General features: G+C 41.2%; 1 protein-coding gene across 1 annotated transcript in view; it reads left to right on the top strand.

Moving 5' to 3' along the window:
* TENM3 (teneurin transmembrane protein 3) overlaps positions 1 to 12779 on the top strand; it is a 548392-nt gene that overhangs the window by 496488 nt on the left and 39125 nt on the right. Inside the window, exons 19-20 of the mRNA XM_054566195.1 lie at positions 3979 to 4228; positions 12512 to 12744. Coding sequence (XP_054422170.1) covers positions 3979 to 4228; positions 12512 to 12744 — 483 coding nt within the window. The remainder of the gene's footprint in view (positions 1 to 3978; positions 4229 to 12511; positions 12745 to 12779) is intronic.

The following is a 12779-nucleotide window of genomic DNA, read 5'->3' as shown; positions in this document are numbered from 1 at the left end:
ATATGAGAACATAAACAGTCAATTAATATTCATGTTGCATATTGTATATATAAAATGCTGTATTGTTACAATAAAGTCAGCAGGAGAAAAGAAAATCTTACTAAGAAAGTCATAAGGGAGAAAAAGGATGTTTACAGTACTGTATGTATTTATTGAAAAAAAAAATCCATGTATATGTGGACCCGCACAGGTCAAACCTGTGTTCAAGGGTCATCTGTGCTTTCAAAGTCTACAAAAGCCGAAAGTGGGAACTACATAATACTCTCCTAACAAATTTTGTAATGTTCATAGATTCATCACCAAAATAGTTTTCCCGTTGGAATGGAAGTGCCTGACTTTGGAGCTACACTGAAAGGCATCCTCACCACAGACTGGCCCAGGAGTTTTTAACTCCACAGGAAGTCACAGAGTTGATCCAAAGTCCTTTCGGGAGGTTTACCCAAGAATGGGGGGGAGTTTTTTTAAGTAAAGAAAAAATAAAAATCCATGTTACTTTACCAAACTGTTACTAATAGATATTAGTTTTAGGTAATTAGTTTATTCTGAATGTCTAGAGGTTTTTTTTTTTCAGTTCTTTGTAGAGTGTACTTGAGGAAAAAAATATTCTTAACATGCAAATTGGGTTACATACTGTTATTTGACTTCTCAAATTTTAGGAAAAAACGAATACTCTGGGAAAAAGCAAGAATCCAGAATAAACCTTGTAGTAGACCTTGTAATACAAGTGAATGTCTTTGAAAAAACATATTTTAGCTATCACAAACCAAAAGAAAAAACTTAGTTGGAAAATTGGACCAGCTTAATCTCATAAAGAATGTTAGTTATACTAAACAAGTGCTATTGCCTTTACATTGCTTTCACATGCTGGCTACATCGCAGATTCCTAATAAGTCCTTTCTAGGAACGCAGAGCCTTGAGGTCGTAACGCAGCCACCCTGTTGCAAAGAGCCAGAGAAGGAGATTGCAGTCGAAAGAAACAATCCAGCTTTTTGACTTTGCAGAAGCTTTTGGACAGCGCAGAATATTGAACATAGCATTCAACAGAACTAAATATTTGACTGATTAATGGTCACTTTTTCAGATTAATGTTGCCTTGACATTTGTTCTTTTTAAAAAAAAAAATTATTCCATTTGGAAAGGATGCATTTTCAGCCTCCAAATATACTAAATCTAAAGCAGTTTCCAAGCCGGTGCTGGTTGACATTATTCACCTCCAGGAGTGAACAATAACTGAGCAAATCAATACAAAGAAAAAAAAAAAACAAATAAACAAAGAGAAAAGGCCTTCCCGCCTCCCCTATTTCATAGCAGGCCTGAGCGCTGCTCCCGTTCTAACCGTGTCCTGGACACAGGTCGCTGTCGGATTTGCACCCCAGAAGTGTGAGAACAGAACCTGTAACTAGCACCCCGTGAGGCACACGCCTTGGAAAAGTGAGCCCCCATCCAAGGAGGATGGTGGCTTTGCTCTGTCCCACCATACGATGCCTGTGCAGCGGCGGCTTCTGTGCATAATGTTAGAAACACAAGGCATCATCGTGGTCTTTCAGGATGCAAAGCCGGTGCCAGCTCTGTGGCAGCTGCTCTTGATGAAGGCAGTGAAAGCATATTTCACACAATTTGACATATTACTCTATACCTTCAAAAGTTCTTCACAAACAAAACTAGGGGAAACCTCTCGAGATGCATTTTAGTTATTCTGACACCACAGGACCCAGTTCATAACCAGTTAGCCCCAGGATTTCACCCAGAGACTATGGACCAACAGAGAGGCTCCAAGCAAAGAGCCCCAGGAAGGCCCTACCTCTGTGATTCAGTGCCGTTGTGACACCCAACACTCAGTATAGCATTCAGGGGGATTAAGAAACCTGCAGATATTCTGAGCACGTGTGTATGATAAAAATACACACACACACACACACACACACACTCTACCAGAATAATATATAGTTAGCTTTTATTAAAATATCAGCTGAGATGTAAAATCTGGACTACCCCAAATTCTGTCTTCCAAAAAAATGTCATAAATTATAAAGTACATGTTATTTTGAAATGCAAGGTAACCTATTTGTGGAATGAACTGAATGTGATTTCAAATTTTATCCAAGAACAGTTTGACAAGTAGTGGCTTTTCAAAATGACATGTGTCTAATTGAATAAACAAAGTGATTTGCAATCATGACAAGGTGGATGAGCTATGGAAATATATCAAGGAAGAAGGGAAGGCAAAAATGGAGACAGTGACAGGTGTTGGTGCAGGCGCCCTGGAACATGGAAATAAATATTCTAATGTTCATCTTTCTATTCTGTCACAATAAAGGAGAGCCATGGAAGACCAATTATTCAAAGTGATGACTGAGTAAGTCAGGTGCAGAAGGGCGTAGGCTGGCTTATAGGATTCTTCCGATGAAAACCACAGAACTGGCTCTTATAGGAAATTATAGTTCCTTAATTATCAAATAACATAATCACAGAAAGAAGGCTCTTAGCTATCGCTCGTTATATCCTTTGACTATTCAAGGCAAAATGCATCCTATCTATTGTTATGATCTAGCCATATTTAGATGATTTTTCTTAAATATGAATAAACTTATTTTATCTTTCCTGATTTCCTTATGTAAATTTTGCTATGATTGTATATCATCCAAATAGCAAAGCATTCAAAAAAAAAAAAGTAATCCTAGAATTCACCTAAAATGTGCTAAGCTATAAAGGGAACATAATTATTTTGATCTCTTCTTCATTTTAAAATTATTCCAAAGTGGGAGGGAAAAAAATACTTTACGTTTCCTGTTATACGTTCAATGGACTGGTTCTTTGAACAGTTCACCTGCTAAAAAATATAACCACTGGCTTGGAGAATGGCTTTGCAATGTAGAATAGTCCATAACTACCGCATGCGCAGCTCTCAAGTCGAAGCAGCAGGTGGTTTACACAGATGACACATTGAGAAGGGTCATAAAATGGGTACGGAACAATGACAGCTGACCAGGCAGTGCCATGAGACAGAATGGAACCATTGATCTTTGCAACCATGATAAATGACTAAAATTAGACTCTCAACTCAAACCTGCTTTCTAACTATGAAGATATTTAATATTCGTTTGGAATTTTTTCTCAGACTTTCATGGAATATCATAAAGGAGCAGGTTGGCATTTTGGCTTCTTAAAATTTTTGACACTTTCATGCCATAAAGGAGAACCTCTTTAAATAATTAATTGGCCCTTCCACAACAGTTTTGTTATGCTTGAAATTCTGAATATGCCTTCTTATATCAGACAAAAGTATAAGCAAGAAGAATATTCTTTGACAGTATAGCAGAATATTGGTGGTTTGCTATATACTTTCTAACTTGGTTTCCCATATAATATTTTTAACTTTAAAAAAAACAGTGATAAACCCCTAAGGAAAAAATCATATTATAGTGCACATTTTTATTAATTGGATTAATTTATAATATTTTCAACTACAGTTAGCAATTAGGTAATCTTGTCCCTCCCTTAACATTCTGCAGAGCATGGGTCTCAAACTTGGCTGACATTAGGGTCTTCTGAAGAGTTCTCTAAAATCTCAATGCCAAGGCTGTGCACAGACCAACTGGCAGAATCTCTTGGGGGTGAGATCCAAGCATCCATATATTTTTTATAGCTCCCCAGCCAGTGACAACGTGCAGCCAAGTCTGAGAATCGCTGATGCTGGGAATTTGGGTTTTCAATTTTTCTTGTTCACCCTTTGTTTCTCTCACCAGACATTCTTTAAATTCCGAACAGAGAGCATTTTTCATATATAGTCTACGTATTTTGACATATGATATTTCCCTCTAGGTAATTGAATGGAATTCTTTCCAATAGAACTTTAAATAAAAGTTTTTGCAGTCCCAGACTAAATAGCACTCCATTGTAGTTAGACCTGCAGTGAGCCTGTTTGCTTTTCATCTTTACTCTTGCAGCTGTGAGAAAAGTGTGTTTTCCTTCCTGTAGGTATACTGTACAAGGGGAACGGGGAAAACCAGTTTATCTCCCAGCAGCCCCCGGTGGTGAGCAGCATCATGGGCAATGGACGACGGCGCAGCATCTCGTGCCCAAGTTGCAACGGTCAAGCGGATGGTAATAAACTATTGGCCCCAGTGGCGTTAGCTTGTGGGATCGATGGCAGTCTGTATGTGGGGGATTTCAACTATGTTCGCCGGATATTCCCTTCCGGAAACGTAACAAGTGTTTTAGAACTAAGGTATGTCTTTCCTTAATTTGGGGTTTTAATGAAAGCTAAACATGCCTTTGTAAAAAAAGAAAAAATGTTAAATCGATGTCCTAATGTATTTATTTAAACATGTCTTCCCAATGTTTACACTTCTCCCTAGAAAAAGAAGTTCATTCTTGATTAAAGATAGGAAAAGCACAACACATACAAGTAAATATTTTGCCATAAATATGTAAACAAGTGTAAAGTCACCTAATATGTAAAACATCTCACTGATTCCAGTGAATGTTCTCTTCTCTGGGAGGATAGAATTAGAATTTTTAAGTATCTTTAGCTGTCTTTAGAATAACCTTGTGATATGTATTTATTACTCTTTTATTTCAGTTTTTGAAATTAAGGCATAAAATAATTTCCTACAATTATTTTCCTATATTATTAGCCATAATATCAATAGTTAAAGTAACAAGTTGTTCTCTTTGCTTTGTTCATTTAAGTGTGATTCTCAAAATCATTCTATTTTATAAATCATTGGATAAGCCTTGACCTACAAAATTTATTTCCAGTGTTTTTTCTGCTTTAGTTGGCAATTTTCCTTACAAATAATTAAAATCAGTATTCAGCTCATTATATTTTAGAAACCTTTTCTAACTGTGCTTTTTCCACCTTCTCTATCTGCTTCCACCAAGAAATAAAGATTTTAGACATAGGTAAGCATCTTGCTCAAAGGTTATTATTGTATGTTTCAAATGTCCTTTTTACATTCCACTGTGATTCTCTGACATTGATTTCTAAGAACATTCCATCATGAGAGGGGAGACTCAGTATCACAGAACGTCTAAGGAATTAAAACCGCTTGAAGAACTGACATTTACCATATAGTGCAAATTATATTATGTAATGTAATCTGAAAAGTATTTTCAAGTTTATTAATCAAATAAATTTTGTTACCCAAAAATCATTAGAATGAACATCTTTGTATAACAAAAAACTATTTCTAAACTTTGGTTACTGACTCTCATAATCTAAGTCATATTGAATAGAACAAAACTGGAAGCGCAGAAGAGTTTAGTTTGACCCACAGCCAGGGCAGCTCCTGGTTTATGGGGCCCAAAGCCGACTCAGTCTAGGGGGCTCTGCTCAAGGAAAAGAATCTCAAAATATTTTTACTTTGGCAAGTTTTTCAAAAACCCAAGATGGTGTGAACCTGTTGCCAGAGGCCTAGCAGGACTTGGAAGGAACTCAGACGAGTTCCTGGTAAACCGATTAACTTCCTGGTAAATCCATCACTGCTGTAGTTTATGTGGTCCTCGGCTGAGAGAGTTACTAGATTTGAGTTTGAAGAAGTAATGTTTCCATTGACATCCTTGTGGAGGAAAAGACTTTTCTTCGAAGCCCGGGATGAATAATACAGTTGAGGCAAATGGAGAGGCTCTGAAGTCCCTCAGATTCTGTTTGCTGTGTACACATAGCTGGAGAAGGTATAGGAAAAGCTTGCATATGGACACTTCTGACTGAAAACTTTTCCCCAGACGGCAGAAAAGAGGGGAAACAACCTGTTGTAAAATAAAGCCAGCAGAAAGCAAGACAGATTGGACATGAGCAATCTAGTCTGGCCATTCTAACATCTAATGAAATGATCTCGCATGGAAAAATGTGCAGTAGTTTACATGACATCCTTGAGGTTAGTAAATCAACATGACCCATTTAAACTGTTGTGAAGAGGTTGACAACTAGGAAATCAAATCCAAAGTTCTCCTGGAAAAGTGGGTGGCTGTTACATGTCACTTGCACCAGCCATGGGCCCACGACCGTCTCTCGAGACCCCCTATTGATCTGGCGGCACTTCCAGCTAATAGCTCAGTCACATGCTGAGATTAATGCAGAACTTCTGCAGACTCCTGCGTGTGCCAAGCGGTGCTGTTAGAAACCACAGCAGACTATCGAAATCGTTCTGGCCTTGCCTTCTTGGTAACTGTGGAGGAAAGAGGAAAGACAAGCAGGCGTGCGCTCCAACTAACTGTGAAAGAGCTGGAGGCACTGCAGCAAAAGTGATCAAAGCAGCTGCCGTTTAACGAGCTGGCCTCTCACACGCCAGGCACGCTGCCAGGTGTTCCCCACGCGCTACTGCAGATCCACGCCATGGCCCTGGGGCTGCACACGAGGGGGCAGGAGCTCCAGGAGGTTGCGTGTCTTCCCCAAGATACAGAACGAAGAGACGAGGAGCAGAGACCTGAACCACTCCAAAACCTGTGTCCTTTCGCCTGTACCACAGCCAGCTTCTACGGCTCCAAATGGCTAGGTTTCCACGGGGTAATTCCCTGGGTATTCAAAATGCTAGGTTTATTTCATAATCATTTGACATGTTAATTGGCACTATAATTTCTTTCTCTGGAAAAAAAGAATCTATGCAGTTAGAGCTACGTTATTATTAACAACACTTTATAAAATGAACTCATTATGTCCTAACTCCTGGTGTTTGGCGGTGATACTCGTAACCCTCTCATGATCCTCTGTAACCTTTCTCCTCTGTCCATCCTTGTGGCTGCATGTGCCATGCATGTAAATGCACAGTCTGGGCTTTATACTGATGTCTGTGTTTACTAAACCCAGCGTCACTGATCTCTTGCCGTGTGCCAGGCACTTTGACAAATAGCGAGCAGTAGGAGATGAAGTTTGTGCTCTCAGAACTCACAGTGTAGCCGTTGAGAGAAGATAGGCATGCAACAGATTAAAACTCTCCATATCATTCTTTGACACTTTATCGTACCCACGGCTTACGATGGGAGCGTAATCCTGGGGAGGAAGAGGTTGCTGAGAGGGGGCGGTGTGGTGAGGAAATGCTCCCATCCAGGGCTGATATTTGACATAGGTCAAAAAACGAAGTCTGCCTAAACGGACAGCCAAAAGCAAGGAGAGCGCAGCCAGGAAGCAGGAGCAGAGAGCAAGTCTCCTCCTTGGGGCCTGGGATAGAGGTGAACAGACATGTTCTGGGAGGACTCAGACCCCCCCGGATCTGAACGGGGACTCGTGGAGGTAACAATGAGGGGTACAGGCCCGGCTGCTGAGGTCCCTGCGTGCTCTAAGGAACGACTCTTCTCTCTCAGGGTGACAGGGACAGCGGGAAGCCATTTCCTGATCTTGTACATGATGGCGTAACACACACATGGCCTTTCAGGAAGATTAATCGGGTGCCAGCGTGCAGGGCGGTTTGATGATGCCTTAGAAAACCATGAGATGCCAGGTGCCTGAACGAATATGGCTGCCCATGCAGGCAAATGCACCAATAAAATACATGCAGGGAAAGGACACACTGTGCGTGGGTGATGAGGAACAGCGAGATGCAGACAATACCCAAAGCTTTTGAGCCCAAGTCATCAGAGGACAGAAATTATTGACAAAAATGGGGATTCCATTTACTAATTTGATTGATTTGGTCATTGATTAATCAAAACCAAGATATTCGAGCACATTGGAGCTTCTTGCTTTAGCTTAAAAAATGAAAATTCTTTTCCCATGCTCCTTCCTATTTGCGCACCTAGATCATTCTCCCTTCCTAGCTGGGGGGATGCTGCCCGGCTTGCCCCCACCCTCCTCCCTGGCTGACATAGGAGTCACGAAAGACTTACGAGTAGGCGACAGGAAGAAAAGTAAACCGAAAAATGGTCAACGTCTATAAAAACGAACAGTATAGCCAGTCGTTAATGATTAAGTAAAATATAAAAATGCATGCTTCTGGTCCTCTTACTATGTCACATACTATCAACAGTCTCATTAATTGGACTAATGAAGGACTAATTAATAAAAATGTTCAATGATAAATATAAAAAATATAGTCTTATTATTTAAAAAATCAGAATATTCTGTCATACCAAGGTTAGTACTGTCAGGACATTATATCAAATGAAAGTCCCTAGCTATGCTTTTATGAATAGCTATAAATATCACTCAATCAGCATGTTAAATATTTTTTACATTTTCTTTTTTAATATTTTTTGTTGTTAAATACACTCGTCTCCATTTTCCCGCCTCCACCTTCCCCCGCCCCACCCACGCCCACGTCCGCCCCCTCAGTCCTTCCCCTCTTTGGCTTTATCCATGGGTGCTTTATACATGTTCCTTGGTTTGACCCTTCCCTTCTTTTCCCCGTTAAAGTGAAAGCTTCTGAAATGCTTAAAAAATAAGTTTCTCTTAGATATGCTAAAATTTCTCCCCATGATGTTTATAGTAATAGTTTGCTAGCAAACCCTTTTTATAGGTAGTAAATTTTAGCTCATCCTTGTTTCACTTCTTAAAAGTTCCAAATAAAAGAACTTAAATTAATTAACTAATACCAGCCAAGGGGCATTTAAACATGTAGGACTCAAAATCAACTTTGTGAATTTTATATTACCAATTAAAAGATCAAAGGAAGCATCGGTCACAGGTCAGTGAAACTGAATCAATTAAAGTTTAGATACAAATTATAAAAACTTGATTCAGCACTTTTTATTGACTTAATATTTAAGAAAATCAAGCGGGCACCGAAATATCACACCCCCAAAGCCTGGCTTTCAATACACTCAACAGACTTTTGGTAGCCAGAAAATAGATAGTTTACTGGTATGTGTAAATATAATTTATGCTTCTTCAGGTGTTTTGCGTTCTAAAGGCCACGCATAATTTCCAACTGAAAAGATAAAGGTGCCAATAACAGCTGTCGTGTAGCTCGTTCTTGCTGTTCGTCCTCTAGTCTCAGAGGCTGAGCTACGAGACAGTAAATGAGCAGATCACATCTGCGTTTACTGCTGGCGCTGTGTCTGATGGAATAAAACCTTTTGAGGAGACGGCTTGGTGACCATGATAGTCTGAGGCAATTCAGGAGGAACTAAGAATCGGGGGCAATATTCTAAAGGGTTGAACCTTGACCTCCATTCTTCGATTCTGCTTCTCTAAGTCGAAATCTCAGTCACACAGGAAGGTCATCCAGTCCCGGCAGCTGAAGAGCTGCTGACCCGTCCAGCCGCCAGCAGTCCTGTGGTGAGGCAGGGTCGCCACACACTTTTACATGAGATCAGTTATGATCTAAAAACTCCCCACCCATCTGTGCCCACACGCTGGCCTGTCTAGGGCTGTGGCTTTTCCCAAGGGGAGAGCGAGAACAGCTCACCTGTCAGGAAACTCGGAGCTTCTTTAGGTGTCCTTGAACCCCAAGCCCATCACTGATAAAAAGCTCAGAGCTACTCAGCCACCAGGCTGTCCACAAAACATTCCCAGGCTCATGGGTTTGTTTTGTTGTTGTTTTTGGTGTTTGTTTCTTTGTTTTTTTAGTACTTCAGGGTGGATCCCTCTCCTCATTTCTGAGGGGCTGGCTCTGACAAGCAGCTCTCATTTGTTGTGCGTGACCACCCTCTGGGGCAATTACTCAGTTCATGCCCGCCTCTTCTGTAGGGCACCTTTTGCTGCTCCGGGTCACATGCTCCTCCACATTTGTTCTTCTGGAAGATAGAGTTGTGCAAAATTAGACCTCTCATTGGCAGACATTTTTAAAATGACTGACCTATGTTACTTGACTTAGAAATTTCTGTCTTGAAAAAAAGGGAGGTATCAGGACGGAAAAGAGCAAACAGCAGCCCTGTGTTGGACATTGTCTTATCGCTGTCCCACTGGAATAACACAAATGCCAAGGAAGGCACAGCTTACGCCCTGAATGTGCCTGTCCGTGATTTTCACACCAAGAAAACTCGCATGCCATAGCTAAAGAGTGTGCCACTGCTACTCTAGCTGGCAAAATCCACGGTTATTTTTCTCAAAATGAGAGACATCATGAAAAAGTACGCATGAAAGAGCCTTCATCATTCCTTTATCCTTACTATCACTAGTCCACACACCATCCAAAGTGGGAGTTTTAAAAAGGGCCTGCATTGTTTTCGTGCTTTCTGCTGCTATAAGAGCAGGACTGAGGGAACAAATTTGAACCTGTTCAGGTTTCGGTCAGTTTTTTCCTTATGATTTTCAGAAGGCAAGTCGTATTTTAGTTAACAATGAGTAGTGCACTGCTACGCTGAATAGCGTTACAAAGCAAAAGATACATTGCAATGTAGATCTGACAAAAGCAAATCCAAGAATAGTTGACTGCTTGTTGAGTGTGAATTATGTGCTAGGCTCTGTTCTAAGGATTTCATAGGTATTAGTTCATGTCATCCTCTGAGCAGCCTGTGGAATATGGATTATTATTATAACCTTTGCCAGTGAGGAATCTGAGACATAGAAGTTAGATAACTTGCCCAAGATCACACGGTAGTCATGAGGCCATCTGGTTGAGAAGTCATGCTCATAGGTGTACCCACCTGACAAAAAATATTAATAAATGTATATGCATTCACAATGAATATACAACCCCTCATAATTCGTATATATTCAGGGAGACAGGAAAGACTAGGAAAGTCTTTTCAATGTCATGTCTTTCAAAACAGACTGAGCTCGATGGAGTTGCAACTCTGTCACCAGCTCTATGTACCTGAAAGACCATGTCTGTCAACATCAGACTGTTTCTAGGGGGAAACCTCTACAGTATTGTTCTGAATGTTTATATTGATATGTGGCTTTTCACTTCATTACAAAGGAATAAACTGCCACATTAAGGAGCACAATATGTCTTGCTGCATTTAAAATTCCAGGCATCAGCTTGGGAAAATGGCATAATAACACTTAGCACGGCAAGTTGATCGTTTGGTGTAACCCAGGAGTTCGGAAGTGTCTTTATGTCAAATGACTCGCATCCCTTTATGAGTTCTTCCTCTCACTTTTCACCCTTTCACCCCTGTACACGTACTTACACACACACACAGCCTCTCGCTCTGATTTGTCCCTTGTCCCTAAAAGCTATTAAAGACTGGAACGGAGAAATCAAAACAGAAGGTGTCAGGCCTTTGTGTTCTCGGTCTTCCTCTGTGTTAGCAACATCACACCCTCAGGGCTGTGGCGGGTCTCCACCAATGTGGGCATCACTAATGGAAGCCAGAGCCTGCTATTTTCATGATGGGCTCTTACAGGAGCAATGAAGTCCTTGCATTCGCCACTTAAAAGGAAGAGCAGAGAGAATTGCTTCATTAGAACCTACCTGGAAATGAGAAAAGCCACTACACCAGTATTTAGAATAAATATTTTGATAGTTAGATTCATGTTACACATTTTAGATAGTCACACATAAAATAAATGGAAAGAAGCATGTAATTTGTGTGTATGGAGAGGGACAGGGAGAGAGAGAATGAGAATCAGTAAAACTAAGTTTGTCAGCGGGAGACCTGCTGGACTCCTGTCTGTTGACTGACATCCGTGTTGAGACACCAAGTCACTTTGCCTCTTTTTAGCATTTTTTTCAGAGGGCAGTATTTGCACATGCTACAAAATTATGTTAATTCTAAAGAAGTGGCACTGAGTGTTCATAGGAAGGTGCCATAATTTGTCCATTTGTTGATAATGGTGGTCCTACCATTTGTCACAGGTAGTGGGACTTAAAATAGTAAATATTTGCGCTTCTTCACAGTTCTAAACTGAGGCAGTACATTTTGTGAACCAATGCCTGCATCTCACCAAATCCATCATCGACAGGTTTCAGAGAAACCTAATGCGCAGGCTTTAAATATAAAGCTGATGGATCCGTTGTTCTGACACCCTGTGTTAGGCCACCTGCACTTGAGTGACGTCATCTTAGTATTTGACCCCGCAGCTCAGGCCAGACATTGTGACTGCATCAGGTGACTTTGCTGGATTAGGACAGAGCAACAAAAACAGACATAGTGCTGCATCTTTTTGAGGGGCAGGTGTTCAGCTGTATTAGGTTTTAAGGGGAGGAAACAGGAAAATGCCCTGTGACGAGGGCAAACGAAATGAAAAGGATATTGGACTTCAGCCAAGAGTTAGCTAGCTGCCCCCTTCTCCCTTTCTCCCAGAGTAAACTGTGTGTCTGTCACTCAGGGCAGTGATTAAATGGCTTGGCACTGAACCAGACAGATTCAGAGGACTTGCTTCTGTGTTTTCAGCGCGAAGCGTATCACCGTCTAAAATTAATTATTTTTAAGATGGCTGTTTTAATAAATATTCAAATCCTCAGCAACAGGCAAGGAAGGAAAAGCGTCATATCAGAGGAAAAGCTACCAGTTCTTGACGGTCTCTCTCACAGGTCGTGGTTGACTTCGCTGTTCCTCTCCCGGTCTCTGGGAACGGACTGTGGCTCACAGTCCGCTCCTCGCGCTGGGGCCTGTTGCGCTCGCTCTTCCTCCGTGTTTCAGGGGTAACCCTCTCGTGGTGCTTCTGTCTCGTCCTTCCTTACAGCAGCAACCCAGCTCACAGATACTACCTTGCCACCGATCCCGTCACAGGAGATTTGTATGTCTCGGACACCAACACCCGCAGAATCTACCGCCCAAAGTCACTGACGGGGGCCAAGGACTTGACAAAAAATGCCGAAGTCGTGGCGGGCACCGGGGAGCAGTGCCTTCCATTCGACGAAGCCAGATGCGGGGACGGGGGCAAGGCCGTGGAAGCGACACTCATGAGTCCCAAAGGTACTGACATTTACCGATTTGGGGATCTCTTTTTA

This window comes from Pteronotus mesoamericanus, unplaced genomic scaffold (assembly GCF_021234165.1).
Source record: "Pteronotus mesoamericanus isolate MK-2021 breed Mesoamerican mustached bat unplaced genomic scaffold, CSHL_Meso_final contig_169, whole genome shotgun sequence".
NCBI lineage: Eukaryota > Metazoa > Chordata > Mammalia > Chiroptera > Mormoopidae > Pteronotus > Pteronotus mesoamericanus.
The sequence above is the reverse complement of the archived record's forward strand: the minus strand, read 5'-3'. Positions and strand labels throughout refer to the sequence as shown.